The sequence below is a fragment of the Psittacula echo genome (genome assembly GCF_963264785.1).
Source record: "Psittacula echo genome assembly, chromosome: 5".
Classification (NCBI taxonomy): Eukaryota; Metazoa; Chordata; class Aves; order Psittaciformes; family Psittacidae; genus Psittacula; species Psittacula echo.
Window position 1 is genome coordinate 40765474 of NC_137739.1, and position 24856 is coordinate 40790329.

General features: G+C 44.4%; 1 protein-coding gene across 1 annotated transcript in view; it reads right to left on the bottom strand.

Annotated features, from left to right (window-relative positions):
* RAD51B (RAD51 paralog B) overlaps window positions 1–24856 on the bottom strand; it is a gene marked incomplete at both ends in the record, with an annotated part of 422640 nt that overhangs the window by 13024 nt on the left and 384760 nt on the right. Inside the window, 1 exon segment of the mRNA XM_080618204.1 lies at window positions 15380–15511. Coding sequence (XP_080474330.1) covers window positions 15380–15511 — 132 coding nt within the window.

Sequence of the window (24856 nt, forward strand, 5' to 3'; positions counted from 1 at the left end):
CTTTTATTTTGGAGACCCGCACTAATCCCCTCTGCCCTCACACCCCTCAGTTTACAGAATCACAGCAGCTTTCAACTTGCCATAGAGGAGTGGCCGCCGGGTGACCCTGCCTTAGTGTAAATATTTTGCTTTCACTGGAAGGAAACGTGACATACATTTGGGGTGGAAGTTACCCAGAGGCTGCAGCCTTGGAGACAAAACACTGGGAAACCATGGTGGTCTCAAGGTACCAGTGCTGTCAAACACGTTGGACTTACCTCCCACTGTGCTCCAGCGGGTCTTCAAACTGGTTTGCCTCTCAGTGACAGAGGAAGTGCAGCTGGGGATCAGTGCCTCAGCAGTGAGGAGCAAGGGTGCCCACGCTTCCCAGGCACAGTGTGGCTCGCCTGCCCTGCCACCCTCCTCATGGGTGGCTGAGCACTAGCACAACAGCAGGTCTTAGTGGAGAGAGATGAGCACAGGCACTTTCCACACTCCCATGTGATTTTGGAGCAAAGATGCATCAGAAAAAAAATCCCTGCATGGTTATGTTTGTTTCTGAAGTCACATGCCTGTGTTAGCAGCTATGGGCAAGGTGGCTGCTCCTGCTAACGGGCCTCACCTTGCACCAGGGCCAGGCCAGTTCAAAACCTGGATGGGTTTTAAAAGCTGGCCTTCAGCTGAGGGGTGTTTGCTGTTGATGACACTTGGACTCACCTGCCTCAGTCTGCTTGTCTGTAGTGTGTGCTTAAAAAGGAATAGTGATATGATGCTTAAGGCATGCTATGCAAAGTAGATAGCGTTCCATTTTACATCTGATAAATATTAATTAATGGTATTTCAAAGTACAAAAGGTGCTGGGATTTCATGCATTTTCTGGAGAGGAATAGGATCTCCCAGATTTAACCATTATTTTGCTGAATTATGGATTTGACTTGGCATGACTGGTTACCCTGGAGTGGTGTCTGCTCATTTGGCATTCCTTCTTCATGCACCAAGGTGCTGCAGCAGAGCCCAGCAGCTTCCCCAGGACTCAAAGAGCCAGATTATCCAGAACAGTCAAGCTGCACCAAGTAGAAGGTTTGCTTTTGGTAACTATCCAGAAATTAAAGCACTAACTGGTTGAGGTTTTAGGCCATGCCTAGGCCCCATCCTGATAAACTGCTGTGAGCTTAATCATCAACCTTTGTTTCTCCAGACAGTCAAATTTGTTATGGAGAAGATGCATGTGTGTTGGATTCGCTTGTGAAAGGCTCGTCAGTAGATAATTTAAAATCAAATTACAGTGACACAGTCTGCCATTAAACCAAAACCAGAAGGTTCTCTTTCACAGGACAATGCTCCTCATGCACTGAAATAAAAGCTGAACCGACTGCGCAGTGATGCTCAGCCAGTCCACAGAACCATAGGGAGGCAAACTGACTTTTTAGGAAGATCCCCAGTGAATGTTAAACAAGCCCTGATGTTCTTAATGCCACTGCCCGCCATCGGCACTTCGCTCCCTGGTATGTGCGGAGACATTTAAACAGCTTTTGCGGCAGCCACTGACACCATCATAGTGAATCCTGCCTGGAAGACCATAGAAATGACTCATGGCGAGGGTAATTAACCAGTTACTCGGAGCATGCTGCCAGTGCGCAGCCAAAAGCAGCAGCAAAGGCAGGCAATGAAGTAAAAATCCACAGAATTGGAAATTTTCACTGGGTAAGGATGTCTTTGTTTAAAAACAGAAACACACGCATATACACACACATATGTATATACACATGTGGACATGCACACCCTCTGTGGGCAAAGGAAGAAACGGTAAGCTGTTGCAATCAAAGCATGTGTCACACAATCCTAAATGGGACGTTCTGTTTACAGAGGAACATAAGATAGGAAAAGAGATTAGGTAGGAGACTTCAGAAAACCGTGACATGCTGAGCACACCATGGTGCTCCGGTGCCTGTAATTCCTCCCTTCTAGTACCAGTGTCTACATCTGATTCAAGAAGGGAGGAATGGCTCTAATGAGAGCTGTCCTGCTGCATCCATCCAAGGTCCTCACAATACACAACCTTGCGGGCTGCCCACACAGAGCATTAATTCCCCACCTTTTGCTTTGTTCAAACTTGCATAACCACATTTTGCTAAATAAAGCACTCCTCGTTTCCTACAACCTATAGACCTATTTTTACTGTTGACCTCCCAGCCTGCCGCAGCTGTTTCAGGATGTTGTGTTCTCTCAGCTAGCAGGCCTATGGGCTACTCACTGTTTCTAGCTGATATTCAGAGCTGCACTGTCATGCTGAGCAGTGAGGCTGTGGAAAGCATATCTGTGGGCAGTCATGGGGGCCCCACACCTTGGTATGGGGGGCAGGCTTCTCTGAGGTGTATATACTCAGACTTGTAACTGGAAGTCTTGCTGAAGCTCTTGCTTCAGGACTCAAGCTGGGCTCTAATTCTTTGAAATCACCACCAGCAGCAGGTTGGCTACCACCAGTGCCCTGTGAGGCACCTCCATGCTTGTTGAAGCACCTGGCACAGGAAAGTTATGGAGAGAGATTCTGTTCATGGCAGCCTTTGGCTTCGAGAGATGGCCAGTGCTGGGCCAGCAAGGTCTGTGAGCTCACTGCCGCCAGGGATATGAAGTGCTGGGAAAGGGCAAAGGAGCTCCCAGCCCTTACAGACAAGCTCAGCTCCCTGCCCTGACGATGACAGACCTGTCTCCCACCACAGACTCTCTGTTTAACAACAGATTAACTGAATTCTTTTGAGCTTTTCTTGTGCTGAAAGGACATGGCCCAAAGCAGCTGAAAGGGCAGCCCACGCATCCAATACTAGCAGCTCTTTTTGATCTGCTTTTCCTTTGACTTTGTCTAGGGTGCCCTCCCCCCTGCAATGTAAATTCACTCCTTTTTAATGCAGTTGGTTTGGATTTGGGAGGAGGGTAAATTGCCAGCCACCTAAAAGGCCATGCTGAAGAGTTGCCATCTAAAAGACCAGCTGATGGAGGGGTGATTTTAACTGACAAAAGGAGGTGTTGAGAATAGTTTGATTATTTGGGGATGGTGTTAGCGTTGGCACAAACAAAGAGCTCTCGATGCAGCGGAAACAGCTAATTCAGCCGAGTACCAAAACTGGTGCCAGCTCTAGATAAACTTTGCTGCTCTTCTTGCATATTTCATCCAGACTTGTCCCAGCCAGCACCAGGAACTGCCGCTGGGCCCACCTCAGAAGTAAAAACACTCCCGCAGAGACTTGTGATGTGTTTGCTTCGAAAAAGGATGTATCTCACACCCCGAGTCCAGCTTTGCTGTGCCAGTTTCAAAAACTGGCTTGGTGTTTACACCGTCCTAAATGAGACCTGGGGCAGCAGCTGGAAACCTCCCCCTTGTTCACAACTGTTCATGTCTGGGGTTTGGGCTCTGAAAACTACAGATGTGTGTGTGTGTGTGTGAATTGCAGCTGTGGATGCAGCTTTCAGCGGTCAGAGCCATCTCTATGTAAATACCTATGATGAAACACATGCTCGACTTTCTAAGCACAAAGCTCTCCTGTACTAAGATCTGCATTTCAAGAAGTAGCATAGGGAAGATACATATGGCATGTGTTTCTGAGGTAGAAAACATGAAAAGTTAGGAACAGTGAGGAAGCATGGCACATTTACTGAGAGGATAGCTGGGAAAGCTCTCTGCTTTCAATCTCTGTCTATCAGCAGGAGAGATGCTTGAAGATTGCACCCATCATTTTCTTTTGCAGAATAATAAGTGAATAGGTTTTAGTCTGTTGCCTGCAGGGAAATGGTTTTGTAATGGAAGGAGCACCCTGCACTGAAACAACAAAAAAGAGAATGGCTGTGTTTGTTTTTCCATGCACGGGGAGGTGAAGGTGCAATCATGCTGGGGTTTCTTTCACATCCTCTCCACTTGACACAGGGCAGGGGACAGGCACAGACACACACAGAGCTGCACATCTCTGTGAGGGAAGCCTGTAACTGAACAACAAAAGCCTCGATCTCTGCCTGTCCCCCACCGGCACGCCGTGCCTTTCTGTCACTGGAGCAGGAGACACGGGACCCCTGGCACACCTGGTGCTCTCCCCCACGCTGTACTTTCAGGAATGCTTTAGGCCAGCACTTGCCACCACAGGGAGCTGCTGTGTTGTCTCATTGCCTGGGTACTTGCTTCTACCCCTCAGCTCTTGCGCAATCACACCGAAGTGCATTGCTGAAGGCAGCTGGACTACAACCAACCGACGATTACAAAAAGGAAGCTTCTTTTTAAGCCCGGCTCTGTTCCCTGCTCCAGTTCACTCTCTTGCACTGGGAGTGATCCTCACGTGCTTCTTTTGGCAGAGATGCTGGCTTATGGGGGCACAGTGTTCATGGCCGTCAGGCCTGGGGCAAGGGATGGCCTAGAGGCAGGGAGGGGGCCTACGGTGTGACCCTAGGACATCCCTGCCTCCCTGTGTGGGGGCCAGGAGGGGAGAGCAGCAAAACCAACTGAATTAGTCAATCAGAAACACTGATGCTGGTGGAGGGATCTGTTTACATGCATTTATATACTCAAAGAAATGCATATTAATACAGCTTATTTCACATACATAGAATCATAGAATCATAGAATAGTTAGGGTTGGAAAGGACCTTAAGATCATCTAGTTCCAACCCCCCTGCCATGGGCAGGGACACCCCACACTAAACCATGTCACCCAAGGCCTCATCCAACCTGGCCTTGAACACTGCCAAGGATGGAGCATTCACAACCTCCCTGGGCAACCCATTCCAGTGCCTCACCACCCTCTCAGTAAAGAACTTCCTCCCTATATCCAATCTAAACTTCCCCTGTTTGAGTTTGAACCCATTACCCCTTGTCCTGTCACTACAGTCCCTGATGAAGAGTCCATCCCCAGCATCCTTGTAGGCATAACCACATTTTGCTAAATAAAGCACTCCTCATTTCCTACAACCTATAGACCTATTTTTACAGTGGGTACTTTTGCTTATTGATTGCAAATACAGACCTACCAGTAAAATGTTTGTTTATGCTACATATGCTTTGTGGTATGTCTGAAGGAGTGTGCTCAGCACAGGCACAGACTTGGCGCTGATTTGGAAAAAGAGAGTTATCTAGCCAGAGAGACATAGTTGTTCCTCACTTCAGTTGCATTCCAGAGACAGTCAAGTATTTGGAAGTATCTTGTATGCCCAGTGCACAGGGAGCACTTGCAAAGGCAAGGGCAGGAAAGAGTTTATGTTTTAATCCTGTATTCCCCTTATCTATATATTCCTAGCATTTGAACCATTAGGTCAAAAACAGACCTGTGGCAGGAATGAATACTTTAAGAGAGCATAGGCTACAGACAGGTAGCCTTCTCCATGTCTAGAACAGCTGGTGCACAGTTGAATACCCATATGGGCTTATGTTTTTCATATGTATCTCCTCTTGGCCCTCTATGCTCCTAGGAGCTAAAGAGAGAGTTATTTATGTGTGCATCTGTGTGTGTTCATGTATGTGTCAGGACAGGTACTCCTGTGCCTATACAAGTACTTGTAGACACATGCAGATGTATTATGTGCCCATACAGACCCACACTGCTAGTCACGTTTACATCTGTCTATATACATGCCTATCCTGCCATGCAATCAACACACACACAAGTTTGCTGCAACAAGCCAATTGGGTTTTTTTTCTCTCCTGAATTGCCAAATGCTGGAAGCCGCAGGCTAGCTATTGTGGTTACCCTGATTCCCAGGTTTCTTCTCCAGTTGGCGAGTAAGTGGCACTGCAAGTTTCCTAACAACTGGGATGGAGTTTTGTGTAAATCACCTTCTAGGCATTAGACTTTTCCCAGCAAAGGAGGGGGGCGGGTGTTTAGAGGAGGGAGAGTTGCTGTCTTTGATGTGGGGATTAGTTCACATGTCAGTGTTATCCCCTTTTTTTTTTTTTTTAATATGCTGTGATTTATAGAAGGGCGGCTATGAGATATAGCCAAGGGGGCACCCACGTGAGGCTTACTGACAGACACCACCTCCCACAAGATACCTACGACTAAGCAGCTGGCATCGACAGAAAGGCTCCAATTGTGGAAGGAAAAAAAAAGGAAAGCATCACAAAAACCTCCCTGTTTTGCCTAACAAATGCTTTCTAAAAATTAGGATGTGCTTTAATGCTTATGGAGCAGGAGCTGGTTTTCCCAGTAGCAGAGGGGGAGTCTTTTTGCACATCCATAATAAAGAAATTATAAATGCCTTTTTCCTGTCAAAAGGTGTTTGGTCTGTATTTCCCCCTGAGAGCACATATCACTAGTGAGAACGAGTGTAGCTACAAAAATGATTATGCTTGCTTGAAACATACTTAGCAATGCAACTGCTCCAGTCAGAGTTTCCATGCTCTCCTGCATGAATCTTTTATCAGTGCTTTAGAAAAACTTCACTTTTTGGTCAAAAGTTGTGTGGTTGTTCTGCAATCCAATCTTATGTCTATTAGTGTCAGAGGAAACGTTCCTGATGCTTTTCATGGGAACTGGATAAGTCTCTGACTTATTAGGCTAGATGCCATATTCAGAATAGCTCTGCTTAGCATATCTGAATTGTTTAGGCTTACTGCTTTGTGGAGTGGATGGCTGAGGGGCTGGCAAAGGAGACAGTGATGGATACAGTAAGAAAGATCTAACTAGCTTTATTCTAAAACCGTCTGTATCAGTATTTTTTCCAAATTTCTATCTGTTTTGGCCCTGGTCAATTCCTTGTATTTGCATTTGTCCAGTTCTCTTTGAATGCAGCTTTGAGACATTCTAGTGAAGCAAACCTGTTCTTTTTTTTGTAAAAAACCCAGTTTAATTTCCAGTGAGATCAGCTCTTTCAGCTGATTTCTTGCATGGCTGCACTGGTGTTGAAGGCAGTGGGGTGACAAAACTGTGGCAGCCAACTTCAGAGTGAGCTGCTGTAAAACTCAGCACTCTAAATATGCAGTTTTACGATGTTGCTAGCACAGAGGCAGCATGGGGTCTTCCTTGGGTGTTTTCCCTAACTCTTTTCCCATTCAGATACCCAAACTCCCACATTCACCTTCACTGCTGCTTTATGCATGGGCTCCTTCGCTGCCGCGGCACCTTACCTTGAGGGACATACAAAAGCCCAACCACTTCTTTGCTGCTACGTTTCCAGTGGCCTCCTGCAATTCCCCTGCTATTCTGCTAAGCATAAAGGGGTTATTGTGTCACCCCCAGGAACCCATGACTGCCGCTGACAACCGAAGCGTGACGCACGACAGGATGCGCCCCACACAAGTAGGCTTTGTGCGTGGGGCAGTGCAGTGAAGTGGCCATATTCAAGTGTGGCCTCGCAGTGTGACTTCTCCTGCCCCAGCCAGGGCTGCTCCATGTGCTCTGACCCAAATGCTAATTGCCCTTCTTAAACCCGACAGGAGAGCGCAGACAAAAGCTCCTCTGGCATCTCCTCAAGCCGTGCGGCGCCCTGGCCCAGGGCTCCTCCGAAGGTACATGTCGGCAGCATGCTAGCACAGCCGGGCACGGCTCTGCACAGCAGGGCAGAGAGGAGCAAGGATTTGGCTCTTATGTGCCTGCATAGCACCGCCTTGACTTGCTGCTTCTCTCTTGTGCCACTGTGAACTGACTGCGAATACAATACTTTTCAGAAACATGCGCAACATAATGTGTTAGGTGCACATGCATCCTCTCCCCTCTGACAGGTAACAGCAGAGCAGTTCAGAATGATGTTTCCTTTCACCCCAGCTAGATGCAGGGCTGGGGATGGTGAGGTGTGTGTGCAGAGAGAGAAGGATGACTTAGTGGACTGGAAATGATAACCCTTTCCACAGCTTGGGAAACATGCCACGTATGTTTCTGGCAAGGAAGGGTATTTCAGAGACATGGCACATGCTGCACTACTCACTCTTCTTCACAGATGGCTGACCAGGGTCAAAAATCAAAAGTATTTTCTGCTTGTTTGTTCAAATGGTCAAAATATTTGACTGAATGAATGTCAAGCAGAATCCTGAAGACAGTACTTCACAGAAGGAAAGACAATTCTGTGATCACTGGTCTCCCCCATTTCACTGTGCTTCAGAAATGGAAAATGCTTCTTGCATGTCTCCTGGCTGTCGTGTGGCAGGGTGGGCAATGCCAGCTGATCACAGGCACAGACATCACCAACTTGTATTTCCTTCTACAAGCATGTTACCTTTTGTGTGCTTAGACCCACCTCCATTCTCATAGGTAGTTTGAATCCCTCCTGAAGGGTTACATCAGTTTTTCCTTTAAGTAAACAGGCAGTCCTGGCTGATTAAACCCCAGTTTTTACACATGTGTTTTGTTAATGCTTTTCAGTGAGAAAAGTCATTCCTGTATTAAATTCAGGTATGCTCTCATCTGGGAGAAGCAGGATTTCTCAAGTCTCCTGTTTGGAATGAGCTAGAAATACCCTATTTAAGAAAAGTACATTAAATGCCACATATACTTAAGAATTAGAAATGTCACTTTTCAGTAGCTACAGTTGAGTGTAGAGACTGACACTAGAACTCAGATTTTATGATTTTGGAGGCTTACAAGTAAGAATTAAACGATGCAATAAAATACAAAGCAACAATTAGCCAGCCAGGCAGGCAGAACAGGCTTATACTTCTGAATGCTTGAGAAGAGAGAATTTGAAAAAGACTGTCAATTTTATTTAATTTTTAAAGTTATGTTGGTAATGATGGCACTGAAACCAGAATGGTATAAATGGACTCTCACTTAAACCCACAAAAATGCATGTATAAGTTGGAGTTCATAACTGGCCTGCCCCCTCCCCTCCAAAAAAGAGAACCAAAACTGAAACCAAATGCTCAGTTTGATGATCCAACTGTTTGGCTCAAAGGTGTAATTGGCATGTCCTTCTGTGGGCCATGTGAAACCCAGATGAGTATTGGGCCCTGACAGCAGACACAACTCCCAGGCTCTCCAAAGCTGCAATTCATGACTCATACACTGTCACACACGTGAAATCCTGTGTGGTATCATCAGGCCAAGAACAAGAACTTTCTGCAGGAGATACCTGCACTCCTTCATGTTGCAGTGATAGGCAAGGAAATGACTGTCACTGGCTATTAGAAACAGCTTTTGAACATTTCTGCTTTTCATCTGTATTTAATAAAAAATCACTTTCATTTGAGATTCTCCTAAAGCACGTGTTTTCTCTGATGTCTCACAGGTAGGAAGGATAATATTTTGTCACAAGGAAGGATAAATTTTTGTCACATGATTTGTGTGATGTATGAAATACCTGCACTATCATTTAGAATCTGGTGATAGAAGGCTTTAGGGAAAATACCTGTTTTCTTTTTGATTCCCTAGTAACAAACATATTGGCAATGTCCAGTGAAGGTTAAAATTACACTGGATCATAGCTGTGTGCCCTGAATATAGGCTCTAAGAGGTGAATTCCATACCCTGCTGAAGCAAGCCTTTAGTATGGCTGCTGGGCCAGAGAAAGTGGGGCGATAGCAACATGCATTTGGTTGGAAAGCAGCAGGTTTTTTTTTTTCTTCAGGTCTAAATGGCAGCCTTGTCAGACCTTCACCTGGCTCCACTGCTTGTATTTACAGCTTAGGAGAGAGCTCAAAGACTCTGGAAATGCTGCAGCTAAATAGCCACCTTTTTAGCACCCTGCCCAGTGCAAAGCTTCACTGACACCTGATTAGGAAAACACTGCAGGGGATTCATGGGAAGAGGGGCTGGGGTCAAGAGAAAGCATTAAACCTTTGCATGTAACTTTTCATGTGACCGAGCTGCCGGTCCAGGGACCATGGGCTCCATTGGCAGGCAGTGGCTTGTGGAGACCTGGGAATTATTATATGGGATTGGGAGAGAATGCCAGCAATGTGCACAGGGGTCAGGGGAAGGATGAAAGGCAAATGCCACTCAATGAATGAATTCAGAAATACGCATGCAATTTGTGAATGACTTCTTTCCCTTTGCTGAACCTTCTCAAGAGTTCCTGCAGCCACCAGTGAAAGCCTTGCAGTAGAGTCCCCAAGGTTGGTGCCAAGTCCTTGGCTCTGCCAGCCCACCCCAGCTCCTACCGCCACACCAGCACAGGCCCCACGGTGTTCCAGGTGAAAGATGCTACCAGCAGCAAAGAAGAGCACTGTTCCAGCATGCTGTGCACGCAGCAACTTGCCAAGGCACCAGTGAGCCTCCTAACCACAGCTACCCCTGGGAGGAGAGTGAGGTGCAGCTCTTCTGAATGTGGCAGCTCTCACTGGTGGTGGCAATGCCATGGGGCCATATGCACCCACAGCTGAGTGCAACGGGGGAAAATAACGGGATGGCTGATTTGGCAGTCTGGACTAAGCAGTGCCAGAACAGCCCACCTCAATCGCTACCACGGTGGTGGGGGCTCACCTGCCTGGTGGCTGGCCTCTAAGGTGCCTGCTGCCATCAGAGGGGGTGCGCGGGCACGTGCTTCAAAAGCACATGCAGGAGAGAAACTTGCTGGCTCCCCACAGCAAGTAATTTTGGCAAGATGGGAGAATTTACCATCTAGAAACGGTGTCCCTGCAGCTCCTCACTTGGCACGGTAGAACCATCTTTTATTACCCTTCGGGGCTATGGCTGCAAACAAAAAATGCTTTCATTTCACTTTGGCGGCAGCTCAGGTTGTGTGCGCTCTGGCTGCTTCCTTAATTACAGTGGTTGTTGACAGCTTCTTCTGATAGAGACCCTCTCTTTGAGCAGCCCTCCCACTCCCACACTTTTTTTTGCAGTCTGAACACATAACAAACCGGGACAGCTTTCTGTAGAAATAAGCTCACTGTAATGCAGTGATTCCCGCACCACAGTTATGCTGTGTTCCTCTCTTCTGTCCTCTCAGTTCGTGCTGCTGCTGTTTATTTCCTCTTTCTGGCTGTAAGGCGTTTTATTTATTAGTGCTGGATTTCCTGTTGCCTGCAGCTGCCTGTACTTCACCAGCTCACTTTGCCATTGGAGTCAGTTCATAGGTTTGTTACCTCACTGACTGAGGTGCTCTCAGCAAGTCTGGTTGGTGGTTGTATTAACACTTGACAGAGAGGGGGACTTGCATGGCAGCCTAGGCATACAAGAACCCTAAACAAACCAAAAGTTGTTATGGGCAGCCCTCACAGGCATAGGAGGGGTCCTTTTTTTATGACTTACTGATGAAGAGATTATGCTTGTTTGTATGGCAAGAACACCTCTGGTTTTGTTTGCAAGCACTGCACCACAAGAGGAAGTCAGCTCTTCGAACTGCACATGATCAGCAGGTCTGACAGACATGGGGTTACAGGTTTGCAATTATTTATATTTCAGACTGTGGGCCACATCATGGTAGAAACATTGTGCGGACTTTCCACACATGAAGCTCAAGAATGAGTTCCCTAACCTTTCGTGGATATTCAACATCCTCGTAGTAAACACAAAGATTGCTTACATGGAAAGTGAGATCATGAAGGTGAAAAAAATGTTTTTCTGCTTTGAACGTGATTTCTTTGCTGAAAGGAGGGAGCAGGCACAAACTCTTAATGCTCTGTGTATTTTAGTGGCAAAGCCAGTTGGAAAAGCTCAGTCATCTGCACTGGGGAGAGAAGTGCTTCATCTAATTCTCTGTTGTCCAACACCAAATTGGTACTATTTTAAGCGGCAAAGAATGAGCTTGAAGCAGCACCTAATGGTAATATTCTCTCTCTTGTGTTTTATGTGAGATGGGCTGCCCTAATTATACTGTCTTTTCTTTCTGTTAGGTGGGGATTTGGGGCCTCAAAACTGAGTAATGAGAGTTAAGGGTGAAGTGAATCTCAAGTCACAAAGGCAGCTGTGGTATGTTTTACTGTGATGCAGCCGTAGTCCTGTCAGGATGTGACCCTTTCAGATGCTGTTCATGGTGGGCAGTTGCTGGTGGAGGAGCACTGCAGGTGCAGCACCATTAGACACTTTTTCCTTTGTGTCAGAAGTTCAAGAGCTGCCCAGGAACGTTAAATAGGGAACAGTCTTCTGACATCTTCCAGGTAAGATGGAAACAGGAGATCCTGAGCATTTGAATGCTGAAAGATCCCAGTGTGTTACCTGCAAGTCAGTGTTTTAACCCCAACATTCTGGCCAAATTCCAGCTTTGCTAATTACATCCTGCCTATGTGAAAATTCCCCTGTGTTTGTACACCACTTTCTTCCCTGCTTGTTTTCAGCAGCTGCATGGAGTTGCCAGGTGTGGCGAAGCGCTTGCCATGTTCCACCTCAGGCCTGGCTGCCTTTCAGCAGGGAATGAAATAAGCACTGTGCACAGCATTTGAAGTGAGTCTGGATCCTCTGCAGGGAAGGGTGCTATAAAAGAAGCATACCCAAGGACCAGAGCTGGGGCCTTGTCATAGAAGGCAATGGCACGAAGAAGCCAAAGGCACCAATGTTGGGATACACCACAGGGTCATAGGAGAGACAGGACGGGGCTGCTGCACTGTGACCTGATTTTTCTCCCAGCATCTCTCCCCAATATGGTTTTGGCTGACTGACCTCAGGTCTGTTTGCACAGTGGGAGAAACTCTCAGTCCCGCTTACGCCAGTCACTGCCAATACATTTCCAGCTTTTGCACGTCTCGTTATCAACTGGTGTGGACACGGTAAGCTAAGGGAAAAGAAATAATTCAAAACTTTTAAATCTATAGATCTGTTTCCTTCTCTTCCACTTCATGACTCATGTGCACACTGCTTTTTGCACAGCCCTGTTGGGAACAACTCTTTTCAACTGACCATTAATCCCCCTAGAAAAAAACTGACTCATACCACTGGAGAGAAACTGGCTGATGGATTATCCCTCTCTTCTAAAGAGGTGAAAGAGATGGCTGCAGCAGTAGTTATAGGACTCTGATAATAAGCAGCAGTAAGAAATGCAGGTCACATACAGGAGGATAATGAAATCACATATATTCACTACAGGAGTGACTTATTGGCTCATCTGTTCAATTTTCTTGTCGGCCAAGCTCTCTCTTTGATTATGGCATTTTTACCACAGTCCTGCCTGAATATCATATGGAAGCACATTCTGCTTGAATATTATATGGAAGCATGTACAAAAATATTTGAGGTTGCTCTTGACAGTACACTAACTTCACTGGCAGCAGAAGAGGTAGAACACGCCCAAAGGCAGACAGAGCTGTGACTTGCTTCTTCCCCATTCCCCTCACATTCCTCTCTGATCTTTTCAACATCTTAATCCCATGGGACAGCAGCTGTGAGTAGTCTCTCTGTTCCTAGGGGAAAAAACAAGGTTATCTCAAGGTGTGATGCCAGCATGTTTTCACTATATCCCAGAAGGGGAAGCACAGCAAGCCTTGAAGAGGGACAGAATGTGTGTTTCTGGTGTAGGGTCGAAAGCTTGGATGCAAAGACCCGAGCCTTTTTGCCATGCTGCCTGTGTGACTTCAGGCAAGGCACAACCTTCCTAGTTTATTAGCCCTGTCTTTAAACTGTATTTAGTACTTGCTTCACAGGGCTGAGAAGAAGGGGATTAAGCTTTAATTCATTAATGTTTATAAAACATTTTAAAACTTGGATGGAAATTTCCCAGGTATGCAGAGAGCATTAAAAAGCTTATCTCCCTCTCCATCTGCAAATGGTCCTGCAATGTGAGAGAAATGAGTGAAAACAGTGCTTGCATTTTGGTATTTATGATATTAAAAAACCCTACCCTCCAGCTTCTCCTCTCTATCCTTGCATGTTTTTTAAAAAAGGGAGAGACAGCAATGAGAAATTTTAGTCTAAACAGTGTGCAGTTGCTCCCTGGAGACTCAAATGCATCTCAGTGGAATTTTCCCTGCCTTCAGCCTTTTGTGTTTCTGAAAGTTCCTGGAACCAGGCATGTGACTCTAAGAGCAAGAAACACTTCTGTGTCTGAGTGCTCTACCAAATATTTACAAGATATCCACATAAAATGGCTACAAGCAAGTTCAGCAGGGTTTGACTGAATGGCCGGTAATGCAGCACTGCCAAGAAGAAAATCTAAACTTTAGTTAAAACAAAATTAAAATATTTTTTTACAAAGGTCTCTTCAAAGCACAAAACTGTTAACACTGAAGCTGGAGAACGGCTCTTCCCCAAGGTGAAATGTATTAGCTTTTAAAAGTAGCTTATTGAAATGGAGTAGCTTCCTTGCTGTGGTGGAAACTTCTTGTTAAAGGAGAGCCTGAAGCTGCATGAGCAGCCATGTAAGTAGGTAGCTGCAGAGTAGCCTGCTCCATGCCATCCTGTTTGGTGGCTGGGAGTGACATGACATCAGCTGCCACATCCCATCAGCTTCTCAGCCTCTTGCACTGCCACAGTAAAAGTATGCAGCACTTTTCAATAGGGGCCACGTGCTCCCCAGGAACTCTCTCATCACCCAAGGGCTGCCTGCAAAACAGCAGATTGCAACCTGCTCACCTCACTGCCACAGGTGGCCCTACTGCAACTAATTTTCTTGCTGGATTACCTACATCCACTTCAACAGTTCTCCAGACCTCCCATACTTCTGTACAGGTTACTCTGCTTTTCAAGAGTTTGCTCTGGGAGGCTTTCCCTTGTGACTGCAGAGGACAGAACAAGCCTCTCAGACCAATGGCGACTGTACGCTGGCAGTCAGCACTAGTGAACCCATGGCTTTCCCTTAGGCATGTGAGGCTTGAGAGCCAGGAACAACCTGAACCTGATCACACAGCACAGCCAGTGATGCCTTCAGCAGCCTTTGAGTCATATTCTCTAAGTCTGTAAGGTGAGTAAATAGTTCTGTGGTTTGCCGTCATTTTGTGAATACATTTAAAGTGCTTTGAAGACAGAGGAAGCTAAGCAGCTGTACTACACACCAATCTTCCCACCATTTGGATTGCTACCTGTTCTCCTTCCATTCTAAACTGTCAGAGCCTAGCTATTAGCAACTCTGTTACATCATCTCTGATGATTTTCAAGTGAGTTACAGGAATAAGACCTCACTGAACTACTGCTTGTCAATCAAGCCAGTGAGTGGGTTCATAATTTCTCTTGAAAAGCAGAAGCAAATATTTTACTATGTTACCGGCTGTGGACACCAAGCACTCTTATGTTTGACTGTCGATTCCTCCAAATTGGTGAGGTAATAGGGTGAATTAGGAAAGGCACGTGTGGCCTATGCTGCTTCAGTAGCGTATGTGTTGTTCAGAGGCTTTTATTACCATGTCACTTAAATAAACCTGAACAAAATACAGGATTTTCCTAAGTTCAGAGTTAAGCATGGCCCCATACATACAAAGAATAGGACGTGGTTTTAAATAAGTCTTTAAAGAGACAAAAGAAGAAGAATGCTCACTATCTGCTTCACCATATTTTAGAAAACCAATGTCACTCATTCATTTCTTAGTGAAGGTTTCATTTGTCCTTTCTATAGATAGGATGTATTGCTTGGAGTCTCAGCAGTAGTGCTGGGTAAAGCAGAATCAAGTAAAGTATCTTTCAAGGTGGTGTTCTTCACTCGTATGGTCTGCAGGGCAGGATTGGTTCCTTCCCAGGTTAGATTTGTTTGATCCTTCCCATCTGAAACACACAATACAGACACCTCAATGCCGATGTGTCAGAATGATATTACAGAGTTACCGTTTCCTCCAGTGAACCACCACTTGGAAATCCTTTTAATCCACAAAACAAATCAAGGTAATTACTTCAGTATGAACTAATTCCACAGACTAGCTGAAAATGGATTGACTTACACGCAATGATCCTCTTTCTGGCTATCCTTCTAGTTACCAACGTCCAGACTCTCTTCATTCTGGCTGGCAAAGTATCTGATGCTGCTCTCGTGCTCTGGAGCCAAACCTTAGACCAGCTCAGGTCCCTCTACCATTCTTTGGCAGAACTTTCCAAAGGCCATGATATAACTGCTGAGACCTTTGTATCACCCTAATTTTCCAGTAAAACTTTTTTTCTACTCAGTGCCTATGAACAGAGAATGGGATGTGCAAGAGGACTGATATTCTCTTATCAGCTTATTTGCTACAGTTCAAATACATTTCCTAGAATTAAGCACAGCACATCTTATACCTGTATATTTTCCAACTATTAGCAAAATAATTTGTATTCATAGAAAATACTGTGGTTCTACCCTATATGCTTTACTAATACCTAGGCTGAGAGCAGAGCCTGCTTCCTAACCAGTGTGAGCTGCTCCTCTTCTAAGCTTAGTCCCATCAGTGCCAGGCGTGTAAAGTGCTTTGGGATAAAGTTTTCTATGTAAATAGAGGATATTATATAATTATGATTAGACACCTTATGTAGAAAATTGACTGTTATTTGTGAGAGGAGATAAAAAACAAAATTAAAGCCTTCCTGATCAACCTGTAAGGTGATAAAAAGAACACAGACTGAAGAAATACACAGTTATCAGGACTAAATATCCAAGGTACCAATGAATCATCTGTCAGATTATGTCATGTCCTTATGTTTGCTACTATTAGCTGCACTGCAAGGTGTCCCACGCTTGTTCAAATATGTAGTTCTCTTCCTATCTTTACAGCTGACTCATTGAGACCAGCTCCATCATAACACAGGGAAACTGCAGCTGCCTGAAGGACTCTGCAAAGGAGCCAGTTCATTCCTGGCATGATTCCTATTGTTCTGTATCAAAGCTTTGAAGAAAGTCAATAAAGCTGAAAGGAGAAGGGTGAAAGGCAAGGCATTCCACTGCAACAGGCCATGACATTATTAATATTAACAGAGGTGATACTGTAGAAGAAACACAAGGCTTACACAGGTTGTCAAGGGAAGCTGTGTCTCAGTCTTCCTCTTCCTCTCTAGCTCTATTTGTTAACTATATGAAAAGCAACTACACTAGAAAACAGTTGCTCATACAGCTGTCCTGGTATCTATACTGATGATGATAACTCTAATGCAGGTAGAACAAACCCCACTTTTGCCAGTGTGCCTTTGATGAATTCCTCAAGGGAAATATGCTATACTGACAAAAGCACTTCTAAGACTGTTTAAAACAGATTTGGAATTTACTGCCAACTATAGTTAATTCTATTGTCAAGCTGGCTTGACAACCCAGAAAACATACAGGAAATCCTTTTTTGAATTTACTGGGAGAGCCTAAAGAATCAGTGCAGTTGTCTATGACCTGTCTAGTTTTGGGAGAGGGCTGGCAGAAAATGCGTATGAGAACTTGTTTCAATAGAAAGCTAAGAAAGGGAGTTGGTGAGCAAATTCTTTCCAAAGAAACAGCTCTTAGCAAGCCTTTGAAACTTTATATTCCTATCCTATTAAAACAGACAAACAAAACCCCCAAACTCCAAAAGCCCACTGTCTCTGCAAGGGAAAAGAAAACATATGTCTTCAGGAAGAATTTAGGCATTTTGTAGTCATGATGTACTAAGTTTATAAACACTGTCATTCTTGGTGCATCAAAGATATTGTAAAAGATTTTTGTAATGTCATATTAGCCAACTAAATTTCTGAGCCTGAGATAACCCAGTAAATATGCATTTTCAATATGCTATCTTTTTCTTGCTCACTAATTTTTTTTTATTAAATCATGACGTTTAAAAAAATCACAGGAACTTTGGAAGTCTGTTTAACACCACTGCTTTTTAAACAGCACCATTCAGGAATTCAGGCCATTTGAATCATAGAATCATAGAATAGTTAGAGTTGGAAAGAACCTTAAGATCATCTAGTTCCAACCCCCCTGCTGTGGGAACCTCATTTGAACCTCAGATTTTGTAAAGAAGTTGGCCATAGGTTTCAACTACAAGATACTATAGCTTTTTTCTGGTTTTTGCTAAGGTCCATTTTCCACCAAACAGGGTTTGTATAAGAAAGCTTAGTTGCAACTGGTGGAACTGGTGTAAATGATTATAGGCAAACACATATAAGCTTTTCATGGGGCTAAAAGCCATTGCGAAGTTATTTGTAGTGTATGTATGCAAATGAACTTCAGTTTGAGATAGTCTGGGAGAAGTTTGAGGGGGATTTCCCTGCTTCATGTAATGTATTGTTGCTTCTTAGCTTCCTCTATTCACATGGCCAGGATGCATAAGCATGACACTGCTGGTAATTTCTCAAACTCAATCTGAAAGCAAAGACAGTGTGCTCAGTGACCTACAGCAGTCTTGCAGCTTTTGGTAAATCCTCAGATGCTGGCTCAATGATATCTGGAAAAAAGAAGGCCTGAAAGAGCAGTGGGGGGAATAACACAGATGGCAAGGGTTTCACTTACTGATACACTTTGAACATGGTCAGCAGCCAGGAAGATCTATGTGCTGTCCCTCAAATATAATTCTGGCCTACACAGAGTTCTAATGTCACATTTCTCAATCCATGCAGAGTTCTGGACCTTGCACATAATGGGTGCTGTCAGTTCAGTATCTGATCAGTGTGGGGCAGTTACGAGACGCCTGTGATCAGACTGCAAGCATATTGCTCTGGCTGCCTTTCCTGGTCATTCCCCTGGGGAGCAGAGAAACTAAATTTGTCTTACCATGTGCTCAGGTGGATCTAGTCCCAGTAAAGATATTCACTGAAATGAGAGGTTGGACAGGCAGAAGCTTTAGGGCAGGCAGGAGAAACCACCTGCCTGCTAGCAGTCCGTGGAGGGCTCTGTGCTGCTAAGACCAGACTACTTCTGATACCCAGGTGAGCCTGTTCAGTGCTCGATCTCTCTCTTACCCAGTGCATCCTGTTGTACAGATCATGGTGTTATTGTTCCAGATTGGAAGATTTATAATTCAGCAACTATCCAGATTCTGAGAAACACACTTACCAAAAACCACAGCTAAGGGAAATACTACAGGTGAAGCAAGCATGGTGGCACTGAGGAGGAAGGAAATCTCCCTGCAATGCACTGATAAGAATGTGCTTGATATATACTGTGCTCAGTCTGGACAATCTGCAACTGGGAAAACACATGCTTGCTGAAGGAAATTCAGCTTGGAGGCCCTAGGGACTGAATCAGCCTTTTAAAATGCTTTGTTGGTTTTATTTATCACTACTTAATTAGGATGCCTAACCAACACATCAGAAAGATAGTAACTGTTAAATATTCAACAAGCTGACCTTTCAGCTACAGTATGACAATGCTGAATAAAGTTCATGGCTTGTTCTTCCTAAGGACTCCAACAAAGCCAAGACTGGGCCAAGACTTGTTAAAAAGAAAAAAAGAGTTAAGAAATAAAAGTAGGGCACTGTTGTGGAGACCTGGTTAAAAATCCAAGTCTTGCCATGCACGCATTGAATGATCCTGGGCAAGTTGTTTCTTGTCCTCATGCTTCATCTTTTCCCATCTGTAAAAAGAGTACAACAATGTTGACCTTCCTTCTAGATTGCTGAGATGAATGGCTAGAAAAGCAGTAATACATTATTAATTACTTATTATTATTTCTGAGGAAGAAAAAGCAAAGAGAAGAAGCCACCATCAATCTTTCAAGGTTTTCTTGACCCTCATGAAAAATAAAAAAGCACCACGTAATGTGGATTTCACACAACAGAACATTTTGGTGAGCTGCCTTTAAGAAGAAATAGTGAGTATACAATTAGAAGAAAGTTAAAAGCAGGCAGACACTCAGGAAAATGCTCCAGATGGTGGAACGAGTTAGGCTGCAGAGTAGCCTCCCACAGGAAGTGGTGAAACCCCCATTGTTTGAGACATTTGAAACGGACTTCTTCAAAGTGCAGGTATATATAATACAGGGAACCATTGTGTGCTGCCTCGAAAGGCAGTGGCGCTGGGAGGACCTGTGAGAGCCACACCTGCCAGTTCTACAATTTTAAGATGATTCTTGCTGCTCTGACTGTGAAGAGCTGTAGACTCTTTTTATCAATATAGCACTTGAGAAACATCTGCTGGGGAGCAACTACACTGTGTTTTTGTAGGAGATAGATTCAGGAACCCTTAACAGATCTTTCTCATTCTTACTTCTGAACTTGGTATGTCTAAGAGGGGAGAAAAAGGCTTCTATTCTCTGCTTAAGAATTATAGTGTGCATCCTACAGGCAGACTGTTTATTTCCTGTATTACAATCTAATGAAAAACTGGGTGGCTTGATTTTTACAAGCAATGGTTTGCAGAAGAAATACCATGATTTTAATGGGAACCAAATGAGCGATCATTATGTAAACAGCATTATGAGACACAGAACTGATGTTGAAATGTTGAATGCTCTGGGTCAAACTCACCAAAATGGGAACTGGCAGCGGCATGCTGGAACATTGGGGTTTCTCCACACTCAAATACTACTGCAAACATTTTCTGCCACTGCTAATGCTGGTTTAGCTCCTCTGGAGGTAGCTGTGGAGGGAGTCTGACTGCTTCTGTTGTTACTGGCATCTAAAATCTTAAGACCTTCTCTGAAACCCAAATTCAGAGCTTTGGGCCAATTTTATTGATACAACTTGGTTTACTGGTTGGAGCAGGTAGAGGAAGAAAAGTTTTTAAAAGGAGCTTAGAATCAGAGTTTCAATACCTTCATTTCCTCTTGGTCGCATAGTTGCTGATAAACTAAAAAAGATGCAAATTGTTTCAAATGGCATATGTGCACTAGTGACCCTGTCTTATTTATTCACTTGGCCATGGGGTGCTCCTGATCCCCTCTGGCAGGAGCACTGGGGCCAGGAGTGGTGAGGCTGGGCACCCCAGCAACCTCATCTGCTGCCTCTGCAGAGGCTGGCACTGCCTGCATGCTGCCCCTGTCCCTGACCAGCCACGCAGCAATTTCCTCAGGAATGAATCACGAACAAAAAACCAAACAAGAGCTATTTAAGAAGTTTTCTTCTCCCTCCCTGCAACTGTCCTGTCCAGTATCATATTCCTGACAGTTTATTCTTCAAGAATTTAGTCATCTAAGGTTTCAGTGACTCATGTGATGAACCTTCTACCCATTTCCTGGAAAGAGTCCTGCACGGTTCTCTACACCTCCCTGCCATTTTCCTCGAGGGTCTCATTCTTGCTACATTTTCATATCGTTCAGCTTTCCTCCATTTTTGGGGTGGAGGCAGGAGGCACAAATATCTTGAGTGCACTCACATTTCCAGTGTAACTGGAAAGCAGCGTGGCAAAAGAAACATCTGGAAAACAAAGACGGGCACTGAACCAAAGAGTCTTTTCTGGAAGTAGCTGCCTCTCGGGCTGAACGCTGGTTAGAAGAAAAGCCACTGCTGTAGGAAGAGCTGTGTGGTACAATACAGTAATGAATTTACTAGGCTGTATCCTGTAAAATGAAAATAAAAAAGATTTGAGAGCTTTCTCAGATGACTGCCTGGGTAGGTGTGACTCACCCTGGGCAAATGCCACTGGTGACAAACTACCCTGACACAAACTCTTGAATGAATTGGGCTGGATGTGACCCAAAATAACCATTTTACATACTTGGGCCAATCTGAAAGACACTTCTATGCAGAAAACAACTGCTTCCTTTTCCTGATTAAAAAGAAAGTTCAAAAGCTGCTCACAGGCAGCTTGAAGGATACTTCAGCAAACTCTGACCTAAGTGGGGTTGTGCTATGCCTACAGCAGACAGTTGCCTGGAATCAGCAATGCCCAGACCATACTGAAGCACTACCTGTGCATATTTACGTTACAGTTAAAATTGGGGCTGTCTAGTGTTATTCTTCAAATACTTAGAAATGTTTGTGAGTGTGAGTCCATCAACATAATTGCAGAAGTGTGAAACAGCTTAGTGACAGTGCCAGTGAATGCTTATAGACCTGTGCCTCCCCTGCCTAAGTCAGCAGACTAAGCATCCTGGCTTATGCTAACTTTCAGTAGGCCTAGTTAAGGAATTTGCAGATCTGTCTGCTGGAGACATGGCCGACATATCCAGCATTCTTGGAGGATGATTTCAGTGCTCAGTTATACCAGTATAACTGTCATGTATCCTGTTATGACACAAACACACATGCACACATACATATATACATGTCAGTATATATATACTGACATGCATCACAACTGTGTTCCCTTTAAAGGGATACGGTGTCAGGTCAAAGTTGACCCAACATTCTTCTTATTAAAAACAGAAACAAAAAAACCCAACTTCTACAAACCCTGATTCCAACAGAAATGTTTCCACGATTTATTTTAAGAAGGGAACATTCCCCTGCCGTGCTCACCGCAACCCAAACATTGCAGCACTGTGCAAGAGCCTGAGAATCAGGGAGGAAACTGAAGAATCTATTTTCACTGCTCCAGAAGAGAAATAAAAAAGTAAACAAACAGCAAAAGCAGTGACAAATAAGTTTTATTTTAGCAGTGGCTGCAGTGTTGTCTATAGTACAGCTAAGGAGAGGAGACTTGAAGCATGCATGCTTTTCTAGTGATTTCTACAAGACGTGTGACTAAGTGTGAGATAGGGACTCTTGGGAGCCATCTACACTTCAAGGAAGAGATTTATTTTTCTTTGGTTGATCCTTCCTGCTCCTCACACCTTGCCATTCACATTTGAGAAACTGAACCACAGATTAGAACAAATTGCCTCGCTGTTCTCAAAGCTTGAAAATAATCTGAAGCTTGGACAAGCTATTAAGGAACAAATTCCTTGTTTGTGGGAGAGCTCTTAAGAGCTTGAAAGTAAAGGGAAGAGTCTTTTCTCTAAATATCTGGAGCCCTCTATTCTACAGAAAGGGGAATGTGCCTTCAGTGCTACTGCTTCTTTCATTGTTCAAATTTGCTAAAAGCAGCAAGCATTAGAAGCAAAAAAAGGGCATATGGAGACATAAAGAATACTGAGGAAGCACATACTTTCCTGCCACAACTACTGACTGCATGCACGCACAATACACAGATCCTTGGGCTGAAATGTCTGTGTACTGAAGAGAGAGGAAAAGAAGTCAGTGAGGCCTGCCCAAAAGGGACTATAAGACTGATCTTGTGGCAGATCAGTGATTTCACCAGAAAGTTTTTGGAAGCCATAAACAGGAAATGGTTAAGTAAAAGCAGGTGGAGCATACTGACTGCAGGAACAACGCAGGAAATAGCTGAGCGTCTGAATGGATGCAAAAAAAAAAAAATGCTCTTCTGCTCCGTCCTTGGCAATCACAATACATTCACTCCTCCTCCTCCTCCTCGTCCTCCTTCACTACCCTTATCTTCCTGAGCTACAAAGTCTCGCAGTCTGCAAACACCTTTTGCTTGAGTAATCTGCTCTCCTTGAACCAGCATGAGAGAGTTGGGAGGTTCTGCTTGGGAGGCAACGGACACGACGGATTCACCTCCTGTGCAAAGGATGAGTCAGAAACACCCAGCAATACCCACTGCCTGTCAGGGGCTTCAGGTCTGAGAAGCAAGAACAGCATCGCTGACTACTTCCTCAGGTGGTGCAGTCTCAAGTGTATTTAGCAAAAGTCAGAGAAACATTATTCCTATTGCCCCTTTCATTCTAGAGGGCTCCCAAAGCACTTAGTCGTAGGAATCATTCTCCATCTCTACTGAAACACAGTCCCTTCTGGGGCAGAGCACTGCAGCTGTTTAACAGCTCATAGCAACATCACACAAGCAGATGGAAAAGAAAGCGAAATGTGTAAGAAGTGTTCTTTCCACTTTCCTTATAACCCTTCCTTTCTCTCCTCTTTGTCTGCAGCAATTTGTGCCAATTCCAGACAACTCCAGATGTGTGTCTTTCCCACCAGTATCCGCAGAGACTTGGCTCTGGAGACTGGGATCTGCTTGCCAACATACTGCCCCTGGGTGCATTCAGCCCCAAGGGTTGAGTTTCCACTGCCACACTCATCCCTGGCTGTGCTGCCAGACATGCTGCAGGATGGAGGGCAGACGTACTGGTAAAGAATAATTCTGCTTTCTTCTAGATGAGTATAGTGTTGCTGTAAAATCATTTAACATAGACAAGACACTCTTGCCTTAAAGTATATGAAACAGTCACATTAAAGCCCCGAGAAAAGTTAAGAAAGGAGCACATAGATTAGTTTGAATTATTTTGACTTTGTCTACATTTTAAGTATTAGATGGTGAAGCTGTGTTGGCAAACTCTACTTTAGGTATTTTTCTCTTCCTCTCCTAGATTTAAATAATAAAAAACCCAATCAAACAAAAAAAAAAAACCCAACTCGTTTTTTTCTTATATTCTGATAAAAGAAAACACTAATGGCAAACAGGCTTCTATGGAGTTACAACTGCACAAACAAAAAGGTTTTTTTCTGGTAGAGAAATCTTGTAGAGAAATCTTGCAAAGAAATCTTCCTCTTTTTTCAACATTGTTAGTTTGGCAAAACTACCAGGTGTTACTGGGAGTTCAAACTTACACTGCCTTTTCTACATCTTTTAAAGCAGAGTTACTATATGCAACCTAACACATTTAATGTTCGAACTCTTGAATCCTGGTCTACACAGGGCCTTTGGGAGTAAGGTTCAAACTCACCCTGCCCAATATTCCACACTTTTGCCCAGGCCATACCTTCCCAGGGGTGTCCTGGGAACAGTCGTGATTGGAGTCCCCCACCCCACACCGCTGCTTCCATGGGAGGAGGGAGAGGGCACTGCCAGAGTAGACTGGTTTGGCATCTTCTGCAAGCACCACCACACTCATCTAAGATGCCATGGGGCATAAGTGAACAGAGAGGATGTATCCTATCAACTTCAGGTGAATGGCAGAACAGCTTCAGGGAGTTAAACCTTGGCATTGACCTTTAGGAAAAAAGTAATGTGTGATTCATATGAATCTAAGAAACTGAGAGAAAATAATTGGAATGAGCTGAGCAAAAATAAACAGGTGTCTTTTTCCTGCTCCTTTCACAGTTTCTGCTTTCCTGCACCCTCACCCACATTTTCTTTTCACACTTAAGTTGTTGAGAAAAATGGCAGGAATGAGGTTCCTGGTGTAATTACAGTTTGCTGAGAAAATCACAGCCCGCAGCAGTAATTCCTTTAGTGCTAGAGAC